Source organism: Pristiophorus japonicus, chromosome 8, assembly GCF_044704955.1.
Source record: "Pristiophorus japonicus isolate sPriJap1 chromosome 8, sPriJap1.hap1, whole genome shotgun sequence".
Classification (NCBI taxonomy): domain Eukaryota; kingdom Metazoa; phylum Chordata; class Chondrichthyes; family Pristiophoridae; genus Pristiophorus; species Pristiophorus japonicus.
Window position 1 is genome coordinate 197,920,204 of NC_091984.1, and position 26,714 is coordinate 197,946,917.

The following is a 26,714-nucleotide window of genomic DNA, read 5'->3' on the forward strand; positions in this document are numbered from 1 at the left end:
GTTACTTCACCTTGATTACAACCAAATTAATTTACACCTTTCAATCCTCAATGGATCCAGCTCCAATGCCAGGACTCCCACATTAACCGGAATATTCAAGGGAATCAAAACCATCAGATCTTCTCAAAGAAAAATGTGATTTCAATTATTTTTTCATTGCTTTTTTCCACCAATAAGATGGTTGCATAAATTTTCATTTCTTGGCAATTGGTGAGTTGAATCCTTAATTTAATCTTCCCCATGCCTTTGCCTTTAATTTCTGTCCCTTCCCTTCTATCCACTTAATGCCTCTCGCTTACCTGTGCAATGACTTTATGATTGCTTTCCACTCCCACCCCAACCCCCTTCCGCATCCAATCTAAAATGCTCCATTAAGTCTCTAACCAGTCATACTTCTAATATCACACTCCTCACTATTAGGTACAGTGAGAGTAGTGCCAACAGAGTCCCATTTTGCACTGAACAACGACTCTATGGCTGAGAAAATAGGGGGGAACCAGGCCTTCGTGAAGGATTGATTAGCAGCAGAGGACTCCCTGAGAGGAAGAGTGGGGGTATTACAGGGGCTGAGGAATTTTATATAAAACTTTTCAAATATGTTTATTTTGGTACTCATAGTTTATTCACAAAATACCATAGAATTTAGTTTCATTTTTTAGTGATAGGAATGCATTGATTCTGTCCATCCCAAAGCGGGGAGTCTATGTAGGGTGAGGGAAATAGAGAGATAAGAGGTAGAATCATAGTGAGAAAGAGAGAGGGGGCCAGGCAGTGATGGGAAAGAAGTGAGAGCAACCTTATTGTACAACTGCAATATATCTACACTTTGTCAAGGATGGTTTTGAGATTTATGATAATGGAGGAAATATTTGTAAGCTGCTTATTAGCACAGAGGAATAATGCAGTAAAAGGCAAACTTCCCCGGATATGGGAACCATGCCATGCATTCAATTCACCAAGCACCAGCAATCCAACAATTCCAGTCATACGATTTCACGTGATTACTGTATGGCAGACAGAAATGGTTTATAAGAAAAGTGTCACATTCAGAAGAACTGCTTCATTTAGCTCCCCCCCAGTTGCATTTTATATTCTTTAAGCTGTGCCATTGTGATGCTACTTCCACCACAAACAATGACGACTACTGACTGTAGGTCCCGGGTCAACCGTCCCTCTTTCTGCAGTCGCTGCAGTATTCCACTGTAAATGGCAGCTAGTGATGCACCACAGGCTGGTTCAACCAATATCCTTTCATCATCTGCAAAAAGAGTCAATTATTTGCGATCAGGTCACAAGCTCTGATTTAACGACCATCTCAGGTCCGAGGCCTAGTGTGAGATCTAGCCCCGAAGACAGGATTGCGTTTAGTGTGGACCTTCTGGCTTTTAAGTAACGCATCCTAAAATATGTAAAATGTAAACAATACCAAAACTGTTAATTTTAAACTCAAAATGTATTTCTTCCAATTAGCTCTGTGGCACACAGCATGGAGGTATCAGCTCCTCAGATTTCAGAAGGTTTCAAAGAACTTGCAGCATCAGCAAACAGGCATTAAAATTCAAACCATGTTCCTACCCACTGCCCCTATTATGTCTCTTGTTCGATTTTGGACTTGACAGAAGGTGGCAATCCTACTGGAATCTAAAGTGTGCACAACAGTATTTACAATGGGGGTGACCAATTTATTCAAGCTCAATAAGCAAATAGAGCTGCAGTACACTGACAAGAGAGCCAGAAGTGTACTGGTATGTTCATTGATAATCTCAATTAACAAGAAGCATATTATACATGAAATTATGAAATGTGATCCATCAATGTGACTTTGGTCATGTTTTGTTTCTGTTAATTAAAATCTAGACTGTATTCTCTAATTCCCTCTCTCCATTATAGCCCCAGTCATTTCCCCTCTCTTTCATTTTCCCCTCCCTCATAACTGATTATCTCGGTTAATCCTTTCCTCTGCATCTTTCATTCCGTTTCTCCCTATCTATTATATTCACCATTTCTCATTCCCTCTCACTCTCTAATTTCCTCTGTCTCTCTCATTACCACTATCCATTTCTTTTTCATACCTCTTTGTCTGTAATGGCTCAGTTGGTAGCACCCTCACCTCGGAGTCAGAAAGTCATGGATTCAAGTCCTACTCCAGAGACTAGAGTATAAAAATCTAACCTGACACTCCAGTGCAGTACTGAGGGAGTGCTGCACTGTCGGAGGTGCCGTCTTTCGTATAAAACATTAAACTGAGGCCCCGCCTGCTCTCTCAGGTGGACATAAAAGATCCCACAGCACTATTTTGAAGAAGAGCAGGTGAGTTATCTTCGGTGTCCTAGCCGACATTTACCCCTCGATCAACATCATTAAAATGGATTATCTGGTCATGATCACATTGCTGTTTGTGGGAGCTTGCTGTGCATAAATTAGCTGCTGTGCTTCCTACAACAGTGACTACACTTCAAAAAGTACTTAATTAGCTGTAAAGCACTTTGGGACGTCCGAGTGGTCATGAAAGGCGCTATATAAATGCAAGTCTTTTTTATTCTCTCTCCTGTCTCTGATTTCTCTCATTGTCTCAATTGGTAATTACAGCAAAACACAACCAACAATGTCCGTGGTGAGAGATTAGTAAATCTTGGGTGTTCCGGATTTAGAAAACAGAATCAAAGGCTAAACTCATCACTGAGCATTAATATTTAATCGACCCAAATGGATATTACAAAAAGTATTATTCATTAATCATTCCCCAGAACCAGCTCATACAATCTTGCTGAAATCAGAAAGATGGCCACCTGCCTTTGAGATAAAATTATTGAAAGACTTTTTTTTAAATGAAATAATCCAACAGTACCATTTGGGGGTCAAAAATAGAATAGGAAGCACATAGCATTTACTTCCTTAAAATTCACCATTAAAAAAGAAACACTTTGATTTTCAGAACGATAAAGGTAATTTTGGGATCCCGCTCCTCATTAGTGATGTAGTGTGGCTGAGAAAGGCTCTGTTTCTTACTGCGCAGCCAGCAATAGTTAATATATTACAAGTCATTCAAAACTTTTAGGTTAGCAAGGTCCAAATGGATGAAAGGATGTCTGTTTCCTTAACTGTGCCCTTTAATATTCTGCATTTCTCACATCAGCTGGATGGCTAACGAAACCATTCGAAGAACTGGCATTTTAACCAGAGAGCCGCAAGCGGCTCATGAGACTTTGAGGCATCCCCAATCTACAATTAAATACTGTGACAATAATTTAACAATTTAAGTGAAGTATAAAACCTGGCATAAGTACTAATTCAGATTGGCCATTATTCTTTCAGTTTAACACTCCCAAAAAGTGCAAGAGCCTAAACCATTTTAATGTAGTTGATATTTATAAGAGTAACAGAATTTTGCATAAAGAAAATTGCACCAAATTCCCACATCTGTATAAAGAGCAGCTCGCATCATTGCAGTGAGAAACTCTCAGAAGCAATTCACTGGGCTCTTCCTTGTGGAAGAGAAACTGATTTAATTTTACGTCTGATGCCTTCATTTAATCAGAATGCACTGCAGATCGTTTCCATTCCAAATGGGATGTATAAGGAAAGAATCCAAATTGCAATCTATTATTCATCTTACTGCAGGGTAGAATTCTTATTTTACACAAATTAAAACAAAACATAATATTAAATAGCTTTGTGCGTATTTGGAATGAAGCCTGATTCTCAAAAATGTGTGCGTGAGAAAATAATAAGTCTTACCTAGGAATCTCTCCACTGCTTGCACAGCCTCATGGTCACTGATTACCTCAGAGAGAACAATGTGCTCCTGTGTATTCTGAAGTGCCTTCTCACACACGGTTTTAGCTCCCAGGGTTTTAGCCACACTAATATACAGAGAACAGCAAGTTAGAGGAAACAGCTCATCCTCAGCAGACACGCACAGACATACACACTGATACAACAACTTGCATTTATATAGCGCCATTAATGTAGAAAAAAACATCACAAAGCGCATCAGCGCAATCAGACAACATAGAAACATAGAAAATAGGTGCAGGAGCAGGCCATTCGGCCCTTCGAGCCTGCACCACCATGCAATATGATCATGGCTGATCATGCAACTTCAGTACCCCATTCTTGCTTTCTCTCCATTCCCCTTGATCCTTTTAGCCGTAAGGGCCACATCTAACTCCCTTTTGAATATATCTAACGAACTGGCCTCAACAACTTTCTGTGGTAAAATGTTTGCTGAGCCAAAGAAGATATTAGGAGGTCTGACCAAAAGCTTCATCAAAGGTTTTAAGGAGGAGAAAAAGGTTCAGGGATGAAATTCCAGAACCTGGGGCCTAGAAAGCTGCCAATGGTGGGGCACAAGAAGTGGAGCTGCACAAGCTACACACCAACAAACAAACACATGCAACTCCTGATGAGCGTAGCATCCAACCTTATCAACAAATAAACATAAACAATTTCACTCTTCTCAGAACATCTAACAAAAGAAAATTGAACAAATCAATCTAGCACCATGATCAGCAAAAAATGAAAAGAAAATCAGTGAACACTGGAAAGCTGAAATGAAAACAGAAAATGTTGGAATTACACAGTCAGCGTTGGAATGAAAATATAGGTTACCGTTTCGATGTTTTGCTGTTTTAGTTCAGGATTTTTCCAATATGTTTTTCTCATGACCTGACTACAGTTTGCATAAGCAGATCGCATCCCCCACAAATTGACATGCGTGTTTACACTGTGACACACAGAGATGCCATTTTTTAAATATATATTTAGATATTCAAACCCACCAAAGGTAAAATTCTACTTTTGTCACGCTCTTTGCAGAATTCATGGGTCTTAGAGAAGGGTACTCACCTGAAAGTTAACCTATTCCATATCCAGCATTTCCTATTCTTATTTTAAGTTACCAGTTACACAATTGAATAATGTTAAAGGTATTCATTTTCTTTGATCTTATGTTGTAGAAATTTGAGGCCATTGAAGTCGAAATAAGGCTATAGAAACTGCAAATTGCATAAACGTCTTTCAAATCCTATATCATCACTGAGTGACAAAACACTCAGAACTCAAGGATAACTGGCATTCATCATTAGAAAATTGGTCACAATATGTCACTTCAATATTAGTTGCCCTGAAGTTGATGAATTTCTCTGTATGATGTGTATTTGCTTTCTCACAGATGCCCAGGAATTACTGACATCAAATTATTTACAGAAATACCCCTTTAACCAGGTTAGCTGTTGTAACTGGCTACATCACGGACATGGAGCTGCATCACGAAAGTATAATCCCAGTCCAGTCAGTCATGATGGTAGCGTGGTCTCACAGTCGGTTGAGTTTTTCCAGTCTTATGACAATTGAGGGCACATACTAACAAGGTGTTAATATACCTGTGCTGCTTTAGCTGCCAGCACCAGGAGAGAAGGACTGCTCACAGCAAATGCAGGTTAAGGGAGAGGGGCCCAAAACCGCGAACTTTTCTAATTGTGAAAACCATTTTGTTGATCAAACATACAACAATCACGAGAAATGAAAATCGGGCAGTTTCTATAATGGCAGTGACCTTCAACGATGGTTTTATGCCTGGACAGTAAATTGAAAATCTACCCCGTACTATTAGCACATCTCCCAAGGTAAGGTGACAATTGCAACATATACAGTCACTATCGTGGAGAGGGATCATTATTCTTCAGCCACATGCTTTAAGCTAACAGTGACTACATATCTCGTAAGGTGCCACCTAATGCATCACTGCAAACATTTTGTTAAAATAAGCAATGCAGTTAACAGTGGCCTTATTATCCCATGTACCTTTCATAATAGTAACACGGTACAGTACAGTACTGTGGTAGTACTGTGGTACTGGCCTCGGAGTTCGTGTGACCTTTGATCCAACTCACACAAAATTGGGAATGTTAATGGCCCAGATTTTGCTGTGAGCGGCGAAGGAACAGCTTTCGCCATTCACCTCGCATACAGTTTCTCACAGACTTTTAGCGGGCTAGTCAATGAAGATTTCCTCTCTTCTGGCGTCTGTTTGAATTCAGTACCCTCTTAGGGGATCTGTGGCATCTGTGAGCAGGGCAAGGAGTAGGGAAGCTGTTCGAACAGTTTGAAGAATCCTCACTGACATAAGCAGACAGCAAAGCAAGAAGTAAGAAACAAGATATATAAATTGCATTTAAATCATTGCACATGAAGCAAAATAAAGATTGTGACATACACTTGGGATTAAGGGAGAGAGATAAACTAGAAAAATCATCTTATTTTTTTTAAATCTGCAACATTAATTTTCTTCTGAAGGAATGAGACTCTACACTTACAAAATTAATTTTCAGGGCCAGTGTGGTTGTTCAGTAGTATGCATCACTTATTACCAACGATCCAGGCTAACTTGAACAACCTACCATCAACCCGTCTCAAATCTAGAAGGCCATTTTGGACCGTCGCCGAACCCTTCAGCGATCTCCCCTCAGCTCTGATGACTGATGGTGAAATGCTTGGAAGAACAGTGACATACGGAATGGATTCCTTATAGAGGACCCCACAGTACAACCTGAGGGATCAAATCTTCCTCACAAACAGTGGACAACCATCAACCACCTCAGAACTGGTCATGGTAGATGCTGCCACCTTCTCCGTAGGTGGAAGATAAGGTCCAGATAAGGAAGTTCTGGATAAGGGAGGTTCAACCTGTACTACACTTCCACATTTTGTGTCATCTGCAAATTTTGAAATTATGCCCTGTACCCCCAAGTCCAAGTCATTAATGTATAGCAAAAGCAGCAGTGGTCCTAATCTGAAAAACTATTCACCACAACTCTCTGTTTTCTATCCCTTTGGACATTTTGCTGTGTCAAAGACGCTATATAAGTACAAGTTGTTGTTGCCAAGAGGTGATTCTCCCACTGGGTTTTTCACTCTGTGGAATCACCTGGCTCCATTTTGTTATTATATATTCAGTTCCAAATTGTGCAGCACTATAGAGTAAACCCACCTGTCCCTCAGTGCCAACAGGGAGCTATGCTTGGAACGAGCATGGGTCAGAGGATCAGCATTATAATGTTGCAGCCCATTCTCTGACCCACATCCCCTTGAGCATGGCTCCCCATACGATCGGAAAATTTACCATTATATCTCGATACTCTTAGCAAAAAGCTAAAATATAGATTTAAGAAGTCTTATGATTCAACATTTTCATCATACCTTGTGATATCGGGGAGTGTGACCAACTTCCCAGCCTTCACTGCTGCATTCAGACTTTCAGCGCCTTTAGTCTCCATGGCAATTATAGGCACGTTGCACCAACCCACTTTCTTCAATCCTTCTACCACTCCACAGAGAAGGCCTCCACCTCCAACCGACAGAATAATAGCCCCTGGTTTGCATTGCAGTGAATCCGAAAGTTCCTTCACAACACTGGCATGCCCTTCCCTTAGGATTTAATTTCAGAGAAAAAATATTTTAGCTCTGGCATCCAACCGACTTCCAAGTTCTGAAAGAAACAACGTGGTTTTATTTGTGCTGTAATGTAATGGTGTCAGAGAGTTACAAGGCTGAGCACACAATGTTATTTGCTGATCATTGTACGTACACATTAAATTTAAAGGAGAAGCTGAAATGGCAGCATCAAAGAATTAAGGGGAGATTTTCTACCTTGAAAGGCACTTGGAATTAACGGGTGGTAAATCACTGGCGAAGGATGCACAATTTTCTGATCAGGGCTCCCAGCCTGTGCAGAAAATGCCATGGTGAAGAAAATTTCTCCATTAGTACCAACACTGGAGGAAGATTTATAAACGTGCTTGCAATTTTCTTACACCAAGTGCACAGAGGATTTTGACCAAGGTGTACAAAATGTTAGACTGCTTCAATGTGTGTCAAACCCCATCAAGCACGCAGTATTTGACTTTGTGCACATCGACCTGCCAGGTTCTGGGTGAAATGTTAAGATCGTATTGGCACTACATCTAGCTGGTAGAAATCTCAGTGGTGATAACTGTTACCCATGCTCCTTGATATAGCTAAAACTATTCCCTAAGCCTGATAGCGAGGCATGTGTGGTACACAAGTCCAAAGAGTGTTAGTTCTCACCCATGAACAATGTGCTTTCTATATTATCTGCAGCTACAATAAGAAGCACAGATGACAACTTTCACCATGAAATAAAACAGAAGGGGATGTTCAATAAAATCCAGTTGGGCAAGATTTGAGTTATTGGGTCTCTTGCTGTAAAAAGTGCATTAAGTAACTGTACAAATAAAATGAACACAAATTCCTTCACCCCTGAAACATCATTAATTTCCAGATCACTTTCTACAATGATAAACCTAAAAGCACATATCATGCCCAACTGGAAGTTTTCAACCCTCCAATTGTTTCTGTTTGTACCGATCGTTTTATAAAATGGGTGCTGTTCCCTATTTCTTTAGTCTTCTCTCTGTGAAACTGTCGGGCCACTTGATGTGTCAGGCTTGTAAGCAGCAAGGGTGGACTAAGCACCTTACAGCAGCATCTGGCATGTTGATGGTAAGCATTCAGGTGCATGGCACACACAAGATTGTAAATTGCACAAAACTACTAAGATTCATAGAATCAGAATTCATAGATTCATACCCTAACCACAACCTCAGAATAATTCCTTGTGTCCTAATATGACATTTTCTATTTCCCACACCAGTCATCTGTGGCCTCTCTTGAATTAGATTTCAATTTAGTGTCAATTAAGGATGGTTTTGAACATTTTTGGGCTTGCCAAATTCAAAGCATGCAAAGACTAAAGGACAGAGACATTCATTAGTGTGGGTTGGAGTTGAACCCAGATCCACTGATTACAAAAGACAGAACTGACACTGTAATTAAAAATAGCAAATTTTGTTTTTTTATAAGCAGCAATCATTTTAATCACTGTACTTAGACTGGAGAGTGTTTTTATTCATTTAGATATGTTTTAGTCAAGTTGAATCCTATTGACATGGATTCAGGATTTATTCAAGAGGATTCCAGATTCCAGTTCCCAGTTTCCAATGTTGGCAGCAAACCTACCTACTGCATATTATTTGTTGCTTTATCTGAAACTGTGCAGTCCATAACGTTTGTTAGCAACATCGAGAGCTAGGAGCTGGCTCAAATGGCCCATTATTCTCTTGGATGGCTTGTAAGGGATACTCTTAATCACTAACTATTAATATTGTTTGTCCAATTTGACATGTACTATAGCCAGTGACAGTACTGGTCAGCTGCAGCCTCATGGCTGTCTCCCTGTCCATCTAGACATACTACGATGCAGACAAAGGATGGTGGCACAGTGTAGCACCGGGGGCTGATCCTCCTTGCAATCACCTCATACATCACCACCTCCACTTCAGCTACTATAAAACATGGAGTCCAGTGCTAGGCTGCCCCATCATTGTCTGCAGATTTAAGCTTGAATATGGGATTTTCTCTGGGTTCAGTTTTGTCTGTGACTTTTTAATCCTTATGTCCTTAATCTTTGGCAAAGACTGTGAATCGGCCGAGATGCCTTCTAAGTCTTTTTAACAGCTTTCAGATGCTTTGTCACTCTTTTGTGGCTAATTGGAACTGGGTTGAGACTATCTAACTCAAATAACTTAGAACCTGTATAACTGAAGAGAGGGACTTTATCCTATCCATCTAGCCTGGACCCAAACCAATAGCCCAGATTTAAAGAGATGGTATCGTAACTCATTGCTCCACCTACTTCCTCTTGGGCATTTCTGACCTAAATAACATTCTGGTGTCAGTCTGATATGAAGAGGACGAGAGTTGTACCTTCCTGCGACATGACTTAAAAATTAAGTCACTACACTGTATCTGCAGCAAGAGCTGATAAAATCCGGAAATATCAGAATTGCAAAATTTAAAACTTAAAAAAATTACATTTACAATTTTCTTATAAATTTTCATGTTTAAAACTACCTCACCAACTTCAATATGCAAACCATTGGTCTAACTCTAATTTTTCATTTTGGGATTAACACTAAAAAGTATTTCGCTATAGTTTCTCTACATTTATAAATGTAATCAAATGGTAAAAAAAAATCTTATAATCATAGCAGGTGTTGGTGCCAAATGCACAGATGTTCCACCCAGTGGGTTTCCTGAGGAAGATCAGTAATAACGAGCATTACATCAGGTGAGGTGGCTGTCACGCTGGGTACAAGAATAATTAAGAAAGGAGGGGTCTCAATTAGGTTGAATTTGTCATGTTTACTTAGTAATCTACATGGCTGCAATGCAACAGCAAAACAGTCCACAATCGTAATTGATCAAACCCTGAATGGAAAGAGAAGTTAATGGACTGCAGTCAGTTTGTGTACGACCATCGATCACCAATGGTGTTTGCCTTTACTGGATGAGTAAGCAAATACTGGAGACCAAGACGTGCCAAGTGGATGATTGATTACATCAAACAGCAGGAGTTGGAGCAGGGCACCTTACACAGCACAAAAATATTGAGAGAATCGTTGTCAGAAACCAATATGTGCAGATCCCTTCGTTCAAAATCGCAGCTGTGTCAGTTTGTAGCCAAGTACGCTGAACGGGGTTAAAAGTGTTTTCTTGTCTTAAGTTTCTGTCTTGCAAGCAAGAAATTCAGGATTTAAATAACCTGTAGGATCAGTAGTGACTGACGCTGCTATTTTGAGAGGCTTAAGCATCTAGAAGCTTTTGTATAAAATGAGGCTATTAACCCTTCAAAATGGTTCTGCAATCCATGGCTGTACTGGATTCGCTAGCACCACTTAAAAACAACTTGGAGTGTTATAATCGGTTACCAAAATCACATCCCGCTCCAGCAAAAGTTCTCCTTTAAATGAAAATAGCCAGACAGTGTTTGGTACAGAAATATAGCTCCTCTTCCAGGATAGACTCCGAGGCGATATGACTGCATCACTCCCTGTAAATGTTTCCTGACTGTGCGTTGCGTCACACATTGTAACTGATTCTTGACTAAGTGTTACATCATTCATTATATTCTGGGTCACTCCCTATAACCGATTCTTGACTGTGTGTCTCTCATTGTATAAGATTCCTTGCTATATGACACTCACTGCACCCGATTCCCTTACAGTGTGTCGCTTGTTGTATAGGATTACTGTCTATCAGTCACAGATTCTTTTCATAACACTCCGTTACAAAGGTTTAAAACTGATAAAAATGAATATATGTATCTTTCTTTTGCTTTATGATTAGAAAAATGCTGTCAAAATAAATCATATTCTCAACTGCAAGTAGCTAAATGTCTTTTGAATTATGTCGGTTTTAATGGGTCATTTAAGAGGATAATATGAGTTGAACTAACAATATTTTGACATGGCTATTCCATTATCTTTTGAATTAATTAACGGAATTGAGTTTTCTGATTCTTTGATGAATCCTTACCAGAGCAAGGGGTGGTCAAAGGGAGAAACATAGACCCAGCCATCATTTCCAGATAGTTTTAATGCTTGCTCATTAGCATCATCCCAAACCTAGCAAACATTTAAAGAAGATATATTAGTGTCCAGTATTTTTTATCAAAAAGTTTTCCAATGTTACATCCTTTTGACAAACCAGTAGCAATGTTTGCTCTTAATCACCTGGACTGTAATTAACATCCATTGAACATGATCAAATGAACAGCTAGGACCCCACATTCCCTTTGTGTCAGAGGAAGTCTTAAGCAAACAGTCTCAAAGCGGAGGCAAACACTTGTAGGTGACATTAGAAAGTTTGAACAGTTGCGCTTGTGAGAGATTACGTGTATGTTGACAATCTTTTATCAAGTGCTCTTCAAGAGTGATAAATTGAAGTTATAAACAAAACTAAAAGGAAACCAGCAGAGTTCCCCGATAGCTCAGTGGCAGCACATGTTGTGGCACTGTACTATACAAAGCAGAAAAGGTCCAATGTTGAATCCCAGCTGTGGATCTCACACAAATACAACAATTGGCTTCAATGTCCTCGGGCTAAGGAAGGAGAACTAAAATTCTCAGCTAAAATTTTGCTACTGATCAGAACATTCAATGCACTTCGTTGAAGCGCTTCAAGATGGTTTGATAGTTTTAATTTATTATTACTATCCAATGGCACCTGATGTAAAGTGTGTTGTCAGTTAAGGCCAGGATACAGTCCACCCTGTTCCCCAGTTGAACAACCTGTCAACACATACTGTCCAAGCTAAAACAAATACCAGACTACACTTTAATAGAACAACAAACATCTGGTGCCATGTTTAAGACATTAATTAGATCTCAGGGTTTTGAAACTTCACACAACTTTTTGTTAACATTAAAGACAGTATGGGCCTGAATTTGGTGAGAGTTCTGGCCACAGCCGCCCAGGTCCCGCTTGGCAGGAGATTCCTCGCTGAAATACCACCGGCGCAACATCCTGCCGCCCACCCATGACGGAGGCTGAAAAATAAGAATATTCCTCGTGCATGATCCTCTAAGATTGTGTTTCCACCCGCCAGAAGGACCACTGGCAAAAAGGTGGTCTCAGCTGGCTGTGAATCGGGCGACAGGGAGAATCGCACAGAGTGCTGCAGCACTGCACATCCTGGGTAGCGTCCATGTGCTGCACCACTATCAGAGGCTCAGAATTAGTTGTGTGATCGATCTTAAACTGCTCAGAATGAGTTCAGACATCTAAATGAAAAGTTCTCTGTTGAAGGGAAGGTGTGGTAGAGGAAGCGGTAATGAGTTCCGAGAGATGGTAAAGGCTCAATGGAGGTGCCCTACAAGAGTTTTTCGACCATTGTAGGCAGAACAGGGTTATTGACAGAATGTGAGTGCACAGATAGTATGAGCTTCTGTTAGAGTAAACAGGCGAAAATGAGAACATGTGATGCTCTGGCAGGTCGCAGCATGTGATAGTGAGAACAGCATCACCTCAAGTATAGAAGATTGAAAAATATATGTAATGGACTGCAAGGTCACTGAGGAATATGTGATATCAGGGGTGGGTCTCCGTGATGGTGGGCCCAAGAAAAAGTGGACTGAAGTGCAAGCCTTAGTATGTGCCCTGCAAGTAGTGCAACTGTCTCTCATTGAATGGCAGCCTTCCTGCATTGATGACCCTTACTTGTCGTAGCGCAATCGCCTGATGACAGGACCCATTAATCAGTCGCATCATATGTGGACGGCAAGAGATTCCTCATACAGCAGTACACCTGAAGGAGATTTGTCTTTTCCTCAGAATGCACCCCACAAAATGTAAAAATGAGACACTGACCAAGAGTGGGTGAATAATGTGACTGTATTGAATAGTACAGCATGCAAAAGTGACAGACCATACAAACAATTGAATCAAACAGATATACAGTTGTTCCAAGACCAGTCAAGTGACATTGACAACGACCTATGTCAACTTAATGAGGAGTAAAGAACATATCCATCTCCAACACCCAACCCTCTACCCACTACCACCACCTTTCTTCCCCCTCCTCCCCCGATGTGAGGCCTCTTCATGGGTCCGCCTTCACCACGGCGAGCCGCACCCCTGCCCCTCACCGCCTCTGCTCCATCACGTTGTGCAAGTGGGCAGCCAGAGTGCTGCTGACGTGTTCATCTTGGAGAAAAGGTCGTGGGCGTGATTATTGAAGGCACCAGCATCTCCGGCTCCTCGGGATCTGTCAGCCTCGATGGTGTGGGCTCGGGGGGTTGCGTGACATGGCCAGAAGCCATCGATTGCCACATTGCCTCTACAGAGTCGGTGTTGCGCTCCACCGCACTAATGAGCCGCTCCATCCTGGCAGTATGTTGCTCAGCAAAGGTGACGATGCTGGCAGCTATCCCAGCCTTGGTCTGCAGCACATCTCAAGCTAGGTCGGCGCTCGTCCTCGACAGTTGGACTATTTCCTGAATTGCTGCAAGCCGTCCTCCATCCTCATTGGATTGTTGCATCATCCTGGGTGTTGCGGCTCGGTGGCTTTTCCGGCACGGCCTCTGCGCCTCCCCGCATTGGTTCCCGCTTCGTCCGACTTGAATCCTATGAAGTCAGACCCCGACACCGATGTTGGCCGAACAGGTGGCACACATGTCAGGAGGCTGGAGTCCTCCTCTTCCACCTCCTTGACCTCAAGTGGTTTGAAGACTGGCACCTCTCCCTCCTGGTCTTCGTGTCTCTGGGTGGCGGAGGAGGGTGTGGTGGATATGAGTGATCTTGGGTGGGGAGGGAGGGGGGGTGTGTGGAGGAAGGAGCTGGTGTGTTGGGCTGGTGACATCGGGGTGGGAGACTTTGGTCACACTCGGCCTTTGTGTGCCAGAGGTGGATGGGGTGCATTGCTCGGTGCTGTCCAAATCAACATCTGCAAGTAGAGGACAACATTTCAGTGTATAGCTGGGGATGGAGATGACCAAGCTGACATGTAAGCCGTAACATTTCACATTCTTACTTCAAGGAGTTCCATTGCTACATGAGCACAGCATTAATGGCCGACACACTGTGCGTTAAAGACATTTGACTTAACATTGCATGACCTTGCATGACATGAGCATAATGCAGACTGGAGTTAAGTATAAGCTTACCATGCTCTAGCACAGGATCTGCAGCAGCCTTTGTGGTGGCACACGGGTGGTCACCCACCAATGCCAAGGCATGCTCCTCTAGGCTGCTCAACTCGATGACACTTGGTGGGCCTCCCGTGGCACTCAGGCTCGATGCCTTGGATGTTCTTTTCTGCAGAAAGAAACGTTGCAGCCATTGCCCCTTTTGCTCATGCAGCTCACACACACACACACACACTCACACTCATACACACAGACACACTCAAATACACACAACTGGCACAGAACCTTTTGGAGTTGCAGGGGAGTGGTCCAATAAATGATTACTCACTCTTGCTGATGCCACCACATCATTCCATTGTTGCCGACACTGGTCTCCATCCTGCACAATGTTGCCCACTGAGAACATGACCTCACCAATCTCCCTCCAAATGTGTCTCTATTGGGGTGATGGAGACTTGCCACGACTATCTCAGGTGAGGTCTTTATACTGGCGCTCCACTTCACATACAAGCTCCTCCAGCTCGTCATCAGGAGCTCTGGGCTTGGCTCCATCAGATTTCTTGGAAGCTTTTTTTCCATTCATTATTACTTTCCTTGGATGGCTGATGATGAATTTGTATCTCTCACTCCAAAACTGACCCCTCTCCAACTGGTAGGTGCAAGTGAGTGCACAGCGTTTATGTGTATGCATAGCTATGCCATCAGCCCCAATCGCGACAAAAGTGACGTCATCGCCCAGAGGAAATTACCAAAAAAAAATTCCCAAGTCTCGCGCATGCGCAGTGCACGGCCTCTGATCTTTGCCAAGTCGAGAGGCCTGCACCAAGCGCCCACTGCTGCCGCCACCCACTCACACTCGCTCCCGCCTGCCGACTCCCACTGCCTGCCGCTGCCGCCAATGTAACCGCGGCAAAACTCGCTCCTGACTGACCACAGCGGCAGCGGGCGGAAAAAAGGTATGTTCGCCGAGAAATGGACGGGCCTGAACGTTCACCAAGTTCGGGCCCTATATATTGAAAGTTGTTGCTGATTCAATAACCATTTGCAACTCATTGCCAAATATTTATTATCCTGGATTATTTGATTGAATTGCAACATTCATGTTCAGGTAATAAAATTTTTGTGTCAAAATAAGAAAGTAACTTTCTTATAGAAAGAAGGAACTTGCATTTATATAGCGTCTTTCACAACATAGCTATCATTAATTATTCAAATGATGATCCTGCAAAATTGTGCAATCAGCTGAATCAGTCTAGTTTTGCATTACCAGCTAGCCATTCCTGGCACAGATTTTACATGACCTGCAAAATCAGGGTTATGGCCTTTTGCCAATATTGAGGTGCAACTAGCAGGTTATTTCTAGCATAAGGTGTGATTTTCCATCAGTGTCACTTGGTCCTTGGATTAAAAAGTAATTGCCCCTCATAGGAACTGCAAAGATTTTAGAAAGCATGTCTATCCCTGTACTTTCAAATTTCACTGAGATTACCTTCATGTATTACTGTTGCGTTTCTCTAAACCTTTCAGGTTCATAGATTTACAAACAGCTTTTATTGTATGTAACAGCTAAAGCCAACCACTGAAGTAAAGTATCTTCTGCAAATGTGGTCAGCAGTTGAAAGTGCATTTTGAACTTTCTTACCCATTGTCAGTACACGCCAGAAAGGTCAATGGTCACGCTGAACCGCCTCAAAGCATTTCATGCAATGAATTACTTTTGAATTACAGTGACATCTATCATGCGGTTATCAACCACCAGCTTTTAAGGCAGACAGTCAACTTATCAACTCAATTGTCAACACCTCAAGAAAAATCAGCTTTTTTCACTGGGGTAGGAGGTTGTCCATCTGAACCAATGAGAGGAGTTGAAAGGCACAACTGAAGGTTGTCAGAACCAATTGTTTTCTCTGACCATTGGTTTCCACTTGTGGGGGAGGCCAAAATTAAGGGCCATAAATATAAGATAGTCATTAGTAAATCCAATCGGGAATTCAGGAGAAACTTATTTACCCAGAGAGTGGTTAGAATGTAGAACTCACAACCACAAAGAGTAGTTGATGCAAATAGCAAAGGGATGCTAGGTAAACACATGAGGGAGAAAGGAACAGGGGGATATGTTAATAGGGTTAGATGAAGTAGGGTAGGAGGAGGCTCGTGTGGAGCATAAACACCGAAAGGCCTGTTCTGTGCCGTACATTCTATGCTGAGCTATGGTTGTGCACAAACTGGAGGCAGAAAGGTTTTAAGCTGAGCTAATGGTTTCTGAGATTCTGTGGGTGTGTTTATTTATTTATTTTCTTCAAAGAAGTTATATATAGCAAATAACTTGTTAAAATGCAGCTTTAAAAAATAATTTTCCTCAAAAATACTTCCTGGGACATAACATGTATGGAGATTTATATTCATCAAGACCAGTTTTGAAATAAGGACGATGTTCCCTGCTGCGCATGTATTAACTGGCTTTATTAACCACTCCTGTCACCACACTGGTGGGATTGTCAGATTTTGGAAATGAAGAATGGGGTAGAAGTGGTAATGAACTTTACTTAATTAAATCAAATTACACTGAGATTCACATATTTAGGATTTACTGCAGTGAACTGCTGAAATATTATGTGAGCTATTGGCCTGTTTGTGTTTGAGGCACAGAGCCTGTTCTGTAACTTAACAGTTTTCAATTTGTTTATAGTTGAGGTCCCTTTCTTACCATGGAATAATCAAATCGAGGAGAAAGTCCACACTGCCCATGTTAGAGCAGTCAACACCCACAAGGAAAGATGAAAATTTGACATTAATCATCAATAGAGCATAATAGATTGTCACCCCAGACTGGAAGCAATCCATCAAGTGGAACTGAGAGCACAAATATTAGCTCCCCATGTCTATGTCTGGAAACAATAGGTTTGTGTACTGGGGGCAAAAAAGTGGTTAGACATCCTGCCTGTTTTTCTTTTCCATGGACTTCAATGGAAACGGAAATTGGGCAGGATGTATAAACAGGCAGCTGATTCGCTGCCACCAGCTTTCTGCCCCTGCCGAAGTTGAAAATGATCCCCATCGTCTTGTATTTTAAAAGGTTATTTTTAAATCGTATTAACAAACGAGGGCCAATTTGATCTCAATCCAGCGGACAAGAATGAGGCACTGCACTTATCCTTCCTGTTCCCACTCTGATCCCGCCTGCCACCAGCAAGCTGCACCTATAGCTCACCTGCGGAATGGAAATGAGGACCAGACTTCTAAATGGCTCACCCTCCCAGCAGCGGGAACATGCGGGCAGCGGGCACACTCTGCTGCCGCTCTCTCGCTCTCTGCTGGTAATTAAAATCAGCCCGACACTTTCTACCAACCATTCCCTGGCCAAAAGAGACAAGATATGCTCCCAGCCACCTGCCAAGACGTCTTTGTAACGGCTATGTAGGAGCACAGGAGATTATTTATGTTGACTTGTCCACCATGGGAAAGCTTCTAACCCTCACTCATCCCATGACATCCCATTTGAGAATTCTGGATGGGAGAGCTGTCTTAGTGCTGTTTTATCCTAGAGACTGTGTTTAATTCTTTCACCCAACTTAAGTTAACACGGGCCAACTGAAGTTGTGAAGTCAAGTTTTTTTTAAATTTTATTGAGGATTTTTTTTTTTAAATTGTTTTCTGCAGCTGTAGGAAATTCCACTTTTTAAAATCATTTTCCACTTTGACAGAAATCCCTCCGTTTCACCCCACAATCCACCCTAATCACAACCTCACAAGAGTTACCCCTGCTGCTCCAGCATCAATCTTCCATTTTTCACGCAGAGCCACAATATAAACTCACAGCGGGACTGACAAATTACAGGCAGTTTTATGTTGTTGATTTCTGTTCACAAAGAATTAATTTAAAAAGTCCAAACTCATTATGCAGAGGCCTTTTAGAGTTAGCAGATACTTTTGTCTCATTGGTTTATCCTGTATGTGAGCCCAAGGTCCCACTAGTGAAGGATGTATGTGCCTACCTAACACAATACCCAGTCCTCCATCATGGTATCAATTCTGGGTCAAAGTGAAGTTTTAACAAACATCAGTCCGTAAATTGATCATTTTGATAAAACGTAATCACTAAAGCCAAACCTTTCCAGTTCAAAATCAAAACTGAGGTTCAGGTATATCTCCGCCCACACCTTCCAAATTCTTCTTTAGTCAAACAAGTAGTGACTGGACACAAGTTAATTTTTTCCTCCTTTAGCTACTGGAGTGAACGGGATGGACACCATAACACAATTCCTTAGAAGCAATCTGTAGAGTATGTAGGCACCTTTAGTAATGACTCCACGAGGCAGGGTATAATACTTAAACTGTGAAGACCTGTAGTCCTTTATTTGCAGCTCCTGACAACAAGCTGTGAGTTCCCTTTTATACTGGGTTACCTGCTGTGTGCAGGCAACCCCTAGGACTCCAGCAGCAGCACCCTCTGGTGTACTGGTAAGGTGTGTGCAGTATAAGGGTATATTCATTGTGGCATAACACTGTTACAGACATCACACAATAAACAGGCATGCATACACAACAATACTCCCCCCTGAGCATTTTTCATATCTTTATTGTTATGACCAGGGGAGGTGATCAGTGGTGGGCTGTGGGAGGTTGTGGTGAGGGTTGTGTGGTTGCCAGGTGTGACCCCTGTGCTTGAGGCTGGCCTCGTACATTTCCTCTCCCTCTCACACAAACCAAGTGGGTATCACTGTTGTGGGATCCCTCGGGGAGGTAGCCACGGCAGTAGTAGGTGGTGTGTATACACTGTGATGTGGGTAGTTGTGGGGTGGTGGGCACGACCACAAGACTGGGTGGGCTCCTTGTCCACCAATTGGGATGAGGGTCAGGTCATCCCAGGGTTTGCCAGGGAAGCTGGAGGGTATTGGCCTCATGCACCTGGTGTTGGCCCTGGTGGCCAGGGGCGGTAGGGTTGGTCTGGTGCAGGTTGCCATTGGTGGTGGCTGGGCTGCCCATTGACCACTGTCCCTGTAGTGGGTCTGGCTCCCACTGCCTCTGTGTGTGTCCTGCAAGGGGCATCACATTCGTTCCAAAGGTCCAGGCTACATGGTCAGGTAGCCTGCTGGACCTGGGGGTCTCCCACAGGGGGATTCCATTGGCATCAGCATGGTCCCTGTAGGACCCAATGTCCTTTGGCAGTGTCCTACCGGTATACATGACACCTTGGCTTTGATCACACATAGTCGAGTCTGCATTATACATTCTAGCATTTGCATCACTTTTGGGTGTCCTGGTTTCAACAGACATGGTTACATTAGGCATTTCACAATCTCTATCATTACTGTTAAGCATAATAAACTTGTTCTTAACCTTACTGACACCTGCATTCATATCATTAGTCACATTAGTTAAACCAGCATCACAATTCATTGTTACATTGCATACATTTTCATACTTGCACCCTTTAATCGCATCTTTAGCTTTAAAGTCCGTGTACTCAAATTGTTGAAACTTCCCCTTTAAATTTTTTTGGTTACTGATCTCCTTTAAGGGACCCTTCAAATTCGATTGGCTGCTCGGTGTAATGTGATGCTCCTCCATGCTCACTGGTGGAATGGCGTCGGCCATTTTGATCACAAGTGTTTCTTCTTGTGCTGTAGCCATTTCCTGGCTTTTCTGCAGGAGGGCTGTGGTGGTCTTTTCTTCCACAGGACCACTTCGCCTGATGTGGACCCGGTTCATTCAATTCCTGCCCAGCAGCATGGGACCGTCGCCAGCTACAATCCACAGGGGGAGTTTGTTCAACACGCTGCCCTGGGAGACCTGGACGCCTACGCTGCCAACGATTTGCTTGGACAGGAGACAGTTTTGGTCAAGTGGTAGGATTCATCCAAATTTTTTCAAAGGTCATTTGGCTCATCACTGACTTACTCGGCCCTGTATCGATTTCCATGGAAACTGCGATCCCGTCGATGTCCACTTCCATCGTCCAAGGAGAACTTTCGGTGGAGCAGGTAAAGATTCCATACTCTACTTCCAGGGTTTGAGAAACTTCCTCTTCATCTGTGTCAGAGTCCGGTTGATCAGCCAACTCATCAGAGACGCGGTGAGTAAAGCGTTTTATGCACATTCTCTGAAGGTGCCCTTTCTCTTTGCAGCCTTTGCATGCATAGTCTTTGTAGCGGCACTGGTGGGCCCTGTGGTTTCCTCCACAGCGCCAGCACAGGGCCATTCGGTTTGCCCCATGTGGTGGACTCAGGGTTGCGGGACTCGGGGCAGCATTTCTGCCTTTAGAAGTATCCATGCGGTGCACTGCGCTCGCCGGTTTATAGTCCTGGATCAGTATTCGCCTGGAGTCGCTGGCCGAAACCATGTAGGCCTGGCTCACTTGAATTGCTTTCTGCAGGGTGACCGTGACGTCAGCCGAGAGCAATTTGTGTAGGAGGCCTTCGTGGCCGATTCCGATGACAAATATGTCCTTTAATGCTTCATTAAGGTGGTCGCCAAAATCACAAGGTGCAGCTAGTCTTCTTAAATGTACAGCATACTTGGCAATTTCTTGGCCCTCAGGTCGCCAGTAAGTGTAGAACCAGTGCCTGGCTGTGAGGATGCTTTCTTTTGGTTTTAGTTGTTCCTGTATGATTGTTACAAGTTGCTCATAGCTCTTGGTGGTTTTCTTCTCCGGGGCTAATAAGTCCCTGACGAGACCGTAGATGATGGGCCCACAACTGCCAAGCAGGATGGCCCTGCATTTGTTCGGTAGTGTAGCCGGTGTGTCCCCGTCCAGGTCGTTGGCTACAAAGAAATGTTTCAATCTTTCCACAAAAGCGTCCCAATCTTCCCCCTCTGTAAATTGCTGAGGTTAGACATGTTGAGCGTGTAGTTCGTGACCTCGTATTCCCGTCGCCAGTTGTAGCGTATGTAGGCATCTTTAGTAATGACTCTACAAGGCAGGGTATGATACTTAAAGTGTGAAGACCTGTAGTCCTTTATTTGCAGCTCCTGAGTGACGACAACAAACTGTGAGTTCCCTTTTACACTGGGTTACCTGCCGTGTACAGGCAACCCCTAGGTCTCCAGCAGCAGCACCCTCTGGTGTACCAGTAAGGTGTGTGCAGTATAAGTGTACATTCAGTGTGGCATAACAGTGTTACAGACATCACACAGTAAACAGGCGTGCATACACAACACAATCAGTGGGAGACTTTGGAGGCCAAAGTTAGTGTTTGCTTTATTTCAGCCAGAGTTCTGCTTCCCCAACATTTTAAAGTAAAACAGCTGATCACCATAATAATGGCAAGATTATGACATGGACTTGGAATTGAGTGGGCTTGCTGGCCAAATGAGCCTTTCTCACTGCATTCTGAAGTGTGCATGTGAGGATATTGGGTGAGAATGAAATCGGGTTCAGCTATGTTGCCCCCATGGGCGAATAGAAAGTTGGGGAGAATAAAAATGCAAACAGCATTCATACATGCACATTAACCGGCACCTTTAAAATACTGCCAACCATTCAGCTTTTTCAGGAGCAGGTTTTGGGTGCAAATCCTGACTAGCAGAATTATCCTCATTCGACAAGGCTGCTGCCAAACAAACATTGTTCTGTCCAGTCCAAATTGATACTGGACTTCCTCGCAAACACTGGCAGATGTAGTCATTTTTTTTTTAATTCGTAGCCAATCGTTCCAATTCTTTGTCAAATCACAAACGCCAGAGGTCACCTTGCACACATCAAGGATCACTCTGTGCCAATGCTCTTAGCCAAAAGGCCTAGAGCCACTGCACCGTTCCTGGAAGTACTGCAATACCAGGTTCGTGCCATGGAGGTGGATGGGTCAGGCCCCCCACACACCTCCGTGGAGGTGGATGGGTCAAGCCACCCCACCCACCTCCTATTTCCAAAAAAGCAAGCATATACCTTCCTGATCCAGGGAGAACCACCTTGGGGTTATGGTGGTTACTCCCCTGTCAGGTCAGTTACGCCAAAAGGCCGAGTGCTTCACCAAATAATCAATTGTTCTGTGGCCTCCTCGGCTCTTATAATTATGAAGAAAATAGCTACCTGGCTCAGTGACTGTGGCTCCGAGACAATTGGATTCTTCGCCTTTTTCCAAACATTATTTTAGCCCAGATACACAGAGCTCAAACAGTTTGGCTTTGTTCCCCATCTCCTCTCCAAATTTTTGTCATGTAAAAGTTTCCACGGATGACAGCCTTAGGAACAACCACGATTGTCAGTGATAATGTGTAACTAAAGTAATTGCTTCTAGCAATGTTAAACACTCAAAAAATGATATTGTACATAGGGAGCAACATGGAACGAAAGTTAGATTTAGTCCATGATTTATTATGTGCTTTAATGCTGTCATTACTCAGGACATAATTTGCTTGCAACAAAATGTGCCAGTTTGCAAATAAATGAGGTCTTTTATGTAAATAAGATTCGTTGTCATGGAAATAAGGAACATTGATATGCAAATAAGCAGCGTGTTATGTTGGTCTCACCATTCAAGGCAATGACACATCTGCAACATGGAGAAAAGCCACAGATGGTTGTGCTTTGCACACAGGGACTAGAAGGAGTAGCAGTGAAAGGGTTAAAACTTGACCTTGAACTCATTCCATCTGAATTGATGTATTTACTTCGCAGAACTGGAGTTTAAATGAGGCGGAACAACCGCCTCCAGTGGCACTGGGAGCCAGGTTGGGGGAGGGGCCCAGGTCGAGAGGTAGCCTTTCCCCATATCAAAGACAACAGAGCCATGGCAGCAAGGTGGCCATCCAGTACTTGTAGTTGGGCCATGAATAGAATTTCAAACTCCATGGGCCTTCCCAATCCATCAGGGAAATTCTGGCAACCAGAAATGAAAGTCAAAATTGTGACTCGCAAAATTGTGTGGTACCAGGAGCCAAGAAGCACTTAAAATAATTTGACCATTAACATCCTTGTATTTTGGATGCCAGAACTTAGATGTGATGATATTTTCCTGACAGGGTTTAACTTTATAAAACAAGAGGTGATACTTTAGGGTGGATTTTCTGATCCTTGCACAGAGCAAGCATGCATTGGAAAACCATGAGCAGCTGGCCCAAGATTTTTTGATGTGCACTTAGGGCGTGTGTGGTACCTTGCCATGCATGGACTCATAAAATCCACCATCACATGCAATTCAATATTTTTCTTATTTTGCCAACTGTTTGGCTGTCTTAATGCTCACAAATTATATACAAGTTACATATTTATATATGTATACGTGACAGTTCTGTGTGCTTACACTGTCCATATTAGTATTTCAAATTTGGAGATTAATATTTTCAAATTTAAAAAAATCTAACTCTGAATTGAACAGGTTTGCTCCAAATGATCCTCCATTCCTCCCTTCATTCCCGCGCCCTTGTCTCTCCATCAAATCTATGCTGGTGACCTATAAATCTGCTTATTAACCCAGACAGTATTGGGATGTCACAAAAACAGCCTCTACTAACTGTTCTTACAGCTACTGTGCTATCACTGACAGAGAACAGCCCAAATCAAGACAGACAGGGATATTGCATTCCCCACTGAGGCAAGCTTTAAGCTAATCCTTTACTAAATAGACAAGTTATTTGAACCTATTTCAAACACAGTGACAAACAGATGGACAGGGATGACTCAGTACTGATTCCTCGCAGGCTTTAGTAAAAAATAAATTGAAGTAAATGAAAGAGTGATAGTCAATATGTTCTCATTTGCTTTTTAGCAAACCTTTTTCTTCTTGTCAACACTTTACCCCAAGTCCATTTCTACTAAATGTCAATTTTGCATTCATTTTTATTCTACTGCAGCAATGATCCTCATTCGCATAACATTTCTCTTGTATAATATCTAGGGAACAGAACTGTATATGGTTAATATCTGCCTCAATCAGGCAAAACTTTGAGTGACATGTACGGTTCATTCAGTTCAATGAGCCAGAAAATTCAAAGTTAACCAAATGGATAGGCAAAGACAGCAAAACCCAATGAATACAGTGGGCTGGGCCCCTGTGAACCAATGCTGAGCATCGTCTGAATTGGAATTGTGGCTAACAGCAGGTCTCAGCAGGTTTAATAGCAGACTCATTGAATCTGAGCTGGCTGTTTCAAGCCACTAACTTTAGAGTGTTTTTGAAATGCCTCAGACTGCTGGCACAGCTGTTGAGCTAAACTATCAAGAGCAATGTACGGAACAAGAAAAACAACACTGTCTGTTCCAACGTCTGCAGAGAATTATCAAATTACATATTCAATTCATTCATCTTTCAGTAAATTATTTTTGCGTTCAGATATTCTGGGGTGCTTTTATTACCATAAAAACAAAGGTACCTGGCCATACTTGGAGATATTTTCATAAACACACAATCTACCTTCACGCAAACAAATATTTTTGACACACATCAAGAGGAGGGCATCTATTCCTCCTCACCAAGTTTACTTCCGATTTGGCACAAACTGCAATTTTGGCATTAGACTCTGCACACATCATTTTACTTATGCATCAAGCTCAATGCTTCTGGCTTCTGAGGCTTGTGTTGTTTGAAAATGCAGGATCCATACATAGCAGTATCCCACCATGTACAATATTTACACATTGGTCCGATTTTATGAAAATGGCAAAAATGTAATTGAAATAAAATTTAAACAAAGTTGGGAAATTTAGCTTGTGAACTAATTTTTATTTTTACATTAGGCAGCGCATGCCTGTAAAACAACCTAATTATTTCTCTCCCCCACTCCCGACTGCCACCAGCAAGGCTTCACACAATTGATGGAGCCTCACAAAATGTTCTGACTAGGACCTACCTTTCCGACCACTTCCACAAAGGCTCCATGATCTTTCAAATTCTGAATGGTAAATGCTGGTGTGCTACTGGGAACCAGAATCGTGGCAGGAATCTGGAGCTTCTGAGCGGCAAAGGCAGCAGCCAGCCCAGCATTCCCTCCTGTAAGGTCAAGACACCTACAGTTGTTACAGCAATATTGGCAACTGATGAGTTTCACAAAGTTGCCACATTTTGGTATTTCCTGCATAGAGTTCAAAAAAGCTTTTCACTATGAATTACATTTGCTCGTGCCCAACGAGTCAGTAGGATGTGATTAGTTGGGGGGAAAAAAATGATTTAGCTTGCTCGCTGGCTTAGCTGCTAAATATTCTTGCCTAGTGTGGAACTAAGCCATACGTGCCAGGTTTGACTCCCGTTCAACCCTCCAACACCCCCACCCCCCAGTTCTCTGCTTGGTTAGCTGGGTCAGCAGTAAGGATGCTACAATTATTTCAACAGCACCTGTATCCCCGCGACCTCCACCAGCAAGAAGGGCAGGCGCAGCAATGCCATCACCTCCAAATTCCCCTCCGAGTCACACACCATCATGACTTGGACATATATTGCCACCAATCCTTTATCGCTGCTGGAATTCCCTACCCAACAGCATCGTGGAAGCATTATCCCCACAACGACTGCAGCGGTTGAAGGCGGCAGCCCACCACTACCTTTTCAGGGCAACTAAGGATGGGTGATAAATGCAGCACTACCAGCACTCACATCCCAAGAACAAATTTTCAAAAATTGGCGACAGTTCACTTGGACTGTAACTCAGCAAGAGTCAGTGCATTCAGGAGAGGAAACATAATTGTCACCATCTCTTAAAGATATCAGCCAACTTCCTTGTAGCTCGTATGAACTTTGCACCCTTTCCCATTTTCTTATTCATTAAACTATTGGAGATTATTCCATTCTGTAAAAGGGTGAAGCATTCGGCCATCTGAAAGAGGTTAGTGTGTTGCTGCACCAAATTCCTAGAACCATTCACAGTAAGAATTTCTACTACTAAAGGTGAATCATGTGTTGCCACGCATTCACAACTAATGACAATGGATTTGGGGACTTGAGGTGATAGCTCAACTATAGAGACTGAAAACCAAAAGATTAGCAATAAAACAAGCTAGAATTTAGTTAAAATTAGCAGGTACTGAACACAGACAGAGAGGAACCTATGGCGTTCTTAAGAGCTACATGGTCAGAATAGTCTCCTTCACCTGTACTTTTCTTTGTAATCTTTATAGCAAAGGTGGAGCAGCCGTGGAGTGTTAAACATAAGAACTTAAGAAATAGGAGCAGGAGTAGACCATATGGCCCCTCGAGCTTGCTCCGCCATTCAATAAGATCATGGCTGAACTTGTATACCAACCCCACTTTCCCACCTTATCCGCATATCCCT

At 42.7% G+C, this 26,714-nt stretch overlaps 1 protein-coding gene across 1 annotated transcript in view; it reads right to left on the minus strand.

The window, feature by feature from the left end:
* Positions 1 to 966: 966 nt before the first annotated feature.
* The window catches only part of sdsl (serine dehydratase-like), a 57,174-nt gene continuing 31,426 nt past the window's right edge, over positions 967 to 26,714 (minus strand). The window contains exons 4-8 of the mRNA XM_070887726.1: positions 25,299 to 25,438; positions 11,398 to 11,486; positions 7,201 to 7,428; positions 3,739 to 3,863; positions 967 to 1,258 (exon numbers count right to left, since the gene is read on the minus strand). Of these exons, the coding sequence (XP_070743827.1) occupies positions 1,065 to 1,258; positions 3,739 to 3,863; positions 7,201 to 7,428; positions 11,398 to 11,486; positions 25,299 to 25,438 (776 nt within the window). The 3' untranslated portion in view covers positions 967 to 1,064. The remainder of the gene's footprint in view (positions 1,259 to 3,738; positions 3,864 to 7,200; positions 7,429 to 11,397; positions 11,487 to 25,298; positions 25,439 to 26,714) is intronic.